The following is a 6,000-nucleotide window of genomic DNA, read 5'->3' as shown; positions in this document are numbered from 1 at the left end:
ATGGATTGGCTTCTACCTGAAACTTCCTGAGGCTGACAAAACCAGGATACCAATGTGCAAAGCATTGCATCACAGCTGAAAATAGTAATTCTGTGGAGGAAAAGATAATTTTGTTATCTGCACAGACATTAAACCTACGTGTTTAGATCTCTGTCTCTGATATTTAGGAAAGTTTACGTTTATGTGAAGTTTTCTGAAAGTTTGAGAATGAAATTGGCATGATGAGAGTGAAATGTACATAAAAATGTTCACAAGTCTGTCCATGACCCTACTTTTTTACTGTACCTTGTTTATCTAGAAAAAGGACCACCATTTATTCTCTGCTCAAATGACAAAATCAGGTTGGGGGGGGTTGAAGGGAATTGCTATTAAAAGCCATTGAATTTTTATTTATTTTTTCTAATAGCCTCTTTATACCGCCCTTTGATTCAAAAATTCCCAGGGCTTTTTACTATGAACCAATAAAAATCCCAGGAATAGGACTCAGACTGAAATACTGTACACCTCACAAGAAGCCCCACTTAAATCAATAAGACTTGCTTCCGAGTAGGCATGAGTCAATCACAACCAGCTAACACTGATCACCCCTACTTGTGAGCAGAAAAAAATGGAATAATCTACTCTTCACAAACCCTTAAAGCAGGCGTGGCTAAAACACTTTGGGCCTCGGGGCCCAAATTCACCATTAGCTCATCCATTTTGTTTCATTTTCATTTTCCACTGCATAGAAATAAGAGACAAGAGCAAAACTTTACGAAGAACATTATGGCACACAACCAGCGTTGGTGTACAAAAAAGAGGCAAGCATTGGCAGCACTTAAACCCAGTGCTTTTCTTCCTGGGGGGATGCAGGGGTACGCACACCCCTAAACATTTCGTGGATCTTTGTACTTCTGTCCATTTACCGTATTTATTTTTCCTGATTTGAACTATAAAATGGTGATTTTCTTGAGTCAAAATGAGATTACCCCTAAACATTTTTTAAAAGGAAAAAAGCACTGCTTAAACCTGTGTGAGTTGTCCAAAAATAAACTGTGTCCGAGTCCAACGATACCGGGAAGGCCGCAGGCTTCCCACCAGCAGCAGCCGCGCGTAAATTAAACACCAGACGGGGCTTCCCGCCTGCACCTGTGTGAGGCCTGGCTCTCTGCCCAATAAACAGATCCCGTCCGCCCCACCCGACGCCGGTTCTTGAAACCGGAGTCAGCCGAGCTGTGCGCCGTCGATTGGGACTTGCTCCCACGGAAGTGCCTGCAAACCGGAGTCACTTGGGTTCGCTTTATTATTCTCGGAGGGAACTAGTCAAGCAAGCTGCTGCTGCTCCTGCACCACTCACGCCGGTTTCAAATTTGGTTAGCGAAACGTTACTGAACCACAACCAGGCCGATTAAAGGTGAAGAGCGCGGCGCCCAGCCCAGGCAGGAGGGCAGGGCGGGTCTGTCCTTTTGGCCCCGTCGGGCGTGGCACTCCGCTTTCCCGCGGAGGGACGGGCGGAGGGAGGGGCCCGAGCTGTGCGGCCTCCCGCTCTCCGCCAGGGGGTGGAGGCTTCGTCGCGGCCGCTGCAAACCGCGCTCGGCAGGTCCCTTAGGCACCGACGGCCGCCCGTCCGCTCGACCGGCTTTTCCGACCTGCCTGCCCCTCTCTCGTCCCCTCTCCGGCCATGGCAGGTCCCGGCATCGGCGTCGATTCTCCCGGCTACATCCGCACGGTCCTGGGCCAGGAGTTCCTGGGCGGGCTGGACAGCTCCACGCTGGCTTTGCCCCCGCAGCTGTCGGGCGGCCGGGCCGAGGCGCAGAAGTCGCTGCGCATCCAGCGACAGGTCCAGCAGACCCTGGCGAGGAAAAGCAAAGGCTCCATGGTTAACGGTAAGTGGCGGGGCGGGGGGGGGGGGTGCCCTTTCCGGCTTACCTCCAACTTTTTTTTTTTTTTTAAATTACCACCCCCTATCTTTGGACGGTTTCTATAGTCTCACCCACCTGCAATACGCCGAGTCCTTAAACTTCCCCCTCTCGCGGGGCATGATCTAGCCAAAGTTTTCAGAAATTAAATCTCATGGGTGAGGGCTTGAGAATCGCACTTAAACCTTTCCCGTTGGAGAGCTACCTTAAAGTCGGACCGTTGCTCCGTCAAGCCTAGTATTGTCGGCACTGACCGGCAGCGGCCCTCAAGGGTTTCCAGACAAGAAGCCGGGGATCATTGAACCCGCGACTTTATCCGTGTAAGTGTTTTTCTTTCTGAGCTTCGTGAGACTTTTTTTTTTTAAGTGCCTAACTTTTGACTTTGTGGTGTGCATGCGTTTAAAACATGTAAACCTGTCTGGATTGCATTCTGTTGTGAATAATGGGGTGCGTGCCTTGGTGAATATTTAGGATTGCACCTGGCCAGGTACTTTCAGGGTAATGAGGTCTTCCCACAGTTCTTTCATTGGCACCCTCTTCAGCTTTTTATCTCCTTTGTCTCTCCTGCCCATTTTTCCTCTTTCAAATACTTGCGACTTCCCCCCCCACACACACACTCACTCATATCAGAAGCTTGAGAAGGGGAGAGGGGTCTGTTTTGATTTTCTTCCAGATCTAGTACAGATGCTTTCAGATTTAGTCTGCATGGGTTTTTACTGTGTGGAGGAGTCGGTAATTCAGGTGTTGCTTCCATACCTGGTGGGGTGGGACTTAGAATGCTGTAAATATTGTAAATACCACAAATGAATTGTTGGTGGCCAGTGTTTTTTAAAAATAATATTAGTAATACCAGATTTTCCCTGGAAAAGGTAAACCTGGAATAAATGGGGCAGAGTGTTTCAATGAAAACCATATTGTGCAGATGCTGCCCCCATATTTATAAATGGAGAAGATTTAAAGAGGGGGAGAGAGGTGTTTTTCTCAGAGTAAAAGGTAAAGGTAAAGGGACCCTTGACCATTAGGTCCAGTCGTGTCCAACTCTGGGGTTGCGGCGCTCATCTCGCGTTACTGGCCGAGGGAGCTGGAGTACAGCTTCCGGGTCATGTGGCCAGCATGACTAAATTGCTTCTGGCGAAAGCAGAGCAGCGCACGGAAACACCGTTTACCTTCCCACCGGAGCGGTACCTATTTATCTACTTGCACTTTGACACGGGGATTCAAACCACTGACCCACAGCGCCACCCGCATCCCTGTGTTTCTCAGAGTACTGTAGACTCCCTGAAATTAATTAACCTGACCAAGTTACCGGTAGGTCTATTAATTTCAGTGACTTTATTCAAAGTAAAACTTGAATACCACCCAGTGATTTTTAATGCATTAAGTACAATAATATGAATTAAATTGCTTATATTTCACACAAAAAGACTTGTGTTACAACAAATTCAGTACCTGAACTCTAACGTTTTGTGGCTTAGGTGTGTCATTCCTATATAATATGAAAGGATTCTAGCCTAGATCATAATGAAGTTGTTGGTAGTACAGTACTATATTCACATTTCCTACCTTACTATGCGTAATTGCAGTTATTTCCTCCATAAACATAAATGCCCCATATTTTTTAGAGGTAGTAACATAAGGAAGGTGGTGAGTTATGTGCCAGCTTTGCAACAATAAAAATGCCCAATATGGTGGATGCTGTGGGACAACAGTAGTAAAATCACAGTAGAATTGTTTCTTTAAAAACAACACACAGCTGTCAATTTAAAACATTGCAAGAGTTGTGTGGTTGCTGTTGGCATGTGATTCATTCTATGCTGCTTCTTGACTTTAGGACATTGAAATCATGTGAGAAGAAACTGCAGCTACTTTTTGCTTCTCTCTCTGTTGCCCAACCCTTCAAGAAGAGGCAACACTGGTATGAGAAATAGTTGCATCATCAGCTCCTCCCATGTGACCTCCAAGTTGAATCATTGCCATAGCATCCTGCAAAGTGACCACAGGGGAATGGGACTGACACTCCAATAGCGTAAGAGCTAGTCATGTGGGGCTGGGCTCTACAAATAACCTGCTCCGCACACGGTTACTGTCTGCCCTGTTGTGGCTGTGCATATTATTTCCGCTCTGTAAAGAATCGTCTGTATCTCTGTCCAGAGTTTTATCTCTCAATGGCGAAACTGACTGCTGCATTTTGTGCGTGATTCATTCGGCACGTCTTAGCGTGAAATCATGTTGCCACATTACCTCATTCACCAACCAGTGAGCTACATGTTATCTACTCACTCACATAAAAGTTCATACATTTGGCCTTTCCATTTTAGGTCTTATCTATATGGGCTGTGTTTGCATGCAGCCCGTCCTGGCTTTCGTTCGATTTCCTCCCTGCCCCGCAGGGCTGGTGACTCAAGGCTGAAAGGTTCACTAGATAGTCAGTCTGAATTCTTGACCCAGTGCTTGACTCATGTATGTGTTACCCCTTGCCCTGAAGGCACCTTTCCTAAATTGGTCTGCCTTCATCCAGCTGCCTGTCTACACATGGTAGGCAGTCTTAGAAACTCAGATATATAAGCTAGGTGCCAAATGGCTCCTTAAACCAGGGTAACAGTTGCCAAAACAATGCCTAGTTGCCATTATGGGGCCAGGCGGCTCAAAAGTTGTATTTTTCAATACAACTTTTTGGTTCATGAAATACATCCTGCTTGTGCAGATAAAATACAACAGATAGAATTCTACAGGATTTGTTGCTAGTGTGTGAAACAGTCAAAATCCAAGGAACTCCCAGATGGTGGAGATGCCAGACACCATCCTGGCACCTGGGCATCTTCACTTGGTCACAAGTGGCTGATAGCCAGGTGCATAATGCGCCTGGTGAACTTTGAGCACTGACTGTAGGCATATCATTAACATTCTGCATTTGGATGGTGTAGAGTGTAGACCAAGGGTAGAGAATGCAGTGTCCTCCAGGCGTAGTTCAGCTTTCACCAGTCCCAGTTAGCATGACCAATGGTCATGAATGATGGGAGTTGTAGTCCCAACAATATCTGGAGTGCACCATTCTACCACGGGTATATACTACTACAGAAAATTGACAGGATAAGATCAGGTGGCCTTTGGGTACTCTGAGCTTCTGGTACATTGTGTTCTGGATCTGTAGTGCCAATGTTGTTCTGTGGGTGAATGGGTGGTCCAGCCTCACAGCAGTCAACTAGGCCAGATGTGGGATGTCCTCAATTCTCTCCTAGCTCTGCTGAGCACAGAGTGAGAACAATGTGATGTATTAGTTTGAGTGTCCAGGACTGGGGAGATCCAAGTTGAAATCCATGCTCAGCTATGAAGCTCACTGAGTGACTCTGCATCACTCGTTCTCTCTCTCTCTCTCTCTCTCTCTCTCTCTCTCACACACACACACACACACACACACACATCCTTGGTCCACATCAGAGGGTTGTTTTGAGAATAAAATGTGGGGCAGAAGGAAAACTTGTGACTCCTCAGAAGAAAGGTGGCCTATCAAGTGAAATAAACAAACATGAAATTTTAAGCTCCAGTTCCCACATGATTTAATGATCCACCCAATGTTACTGGAAGCTGCACATAGCTGTTAAATGAATCTGATGTGTGGTTTTGAACTCCTCCTATTCAGTGGGGAAGGCTGAACCAAATGCATTTGCTTAAGATCACATGAGTGTATCCCACCGACATCTGACTTGTGTTTGGCTGGGATATGGGGGGTGCCATGCCTAGACTGTGGAATTCCCTTCTGAGGACTTCCAACAGCTCACACAAGTTTTCTCTCTTAGCAGGCATTTCACTTGCCAACAGAATAAAAACTCAGAAGTCAAAGAGTTTGCCTGCTGTTTCCTGATCTTTTAAAAACCCTTTAACAATTCTTCTATTTCCTGATAGATTACTTACCTTGGCACCTAACTCCTCACTCCTTTCTTGGTGGAAAGAAGATAAACAAACCAGGAAACCTTGGCTTTCCATTCTGTCTGAACCTAGGATCGTGGTTTGTTGCTCCATAACAAGCCACAGTTAACCTGAAGCCATGGTTTGTTGTTGCATCGCCTACCATGACTGGTTGCAGAGCAATAAACCACAGTCC

The 6,000-nt window shown here is 46.3% G+C and overlaps 1 protein-coding gene across 2 annotated transcripts in view; it reads left to right on the top strand.

Annotated features, from left to right (window-relative positions):
- The first annotated feature begins 1,502 nt into the window (after positions 1–1,502).
- The window catches only part of PKP2 (plakophilin 2), a 57,779-nt gene continuing 53,281 nt past the window's right edge, over positions 1,503–6,000 (top strand). Inside the window, exon 1 of one of the 2 annotated variants that reach the window (XM_033162109.1) lies at positions 1,503–1,865. In XM_033162109.1, the coding sequence (XP_033018000.1) occupies positions 1,661–1,865 (205 nt within the window). In that variant the 5' untranslated portion in view covers positions 1,503–1,660. The remainder of the gene's footprint in view (positions 1,866–6,000) is intronic. The other variant, XM_033162108.1, reaches the window with a different exon arrangement.

Source organism: Lacerta agilis, chromosome 10 (assembly GCF_009819535.1).
Source record: "Lacerta agilis isolate rLacAgi1 chromosome 10, rLacAgi1.pri, whole genome shotgun sequence".
Classification (NCBI taxonomy): Eukaryota; Metazoa; Chordata; class Lepidosauria; order Squamata; family Lacertidae; genus Lacerta; species Lacerta agilis.
The sequence above is the reverse complement of the archived record's forward strand: the minus strand, read 5'-3'. Positions and strand labels throughout refer to the sequence as shown.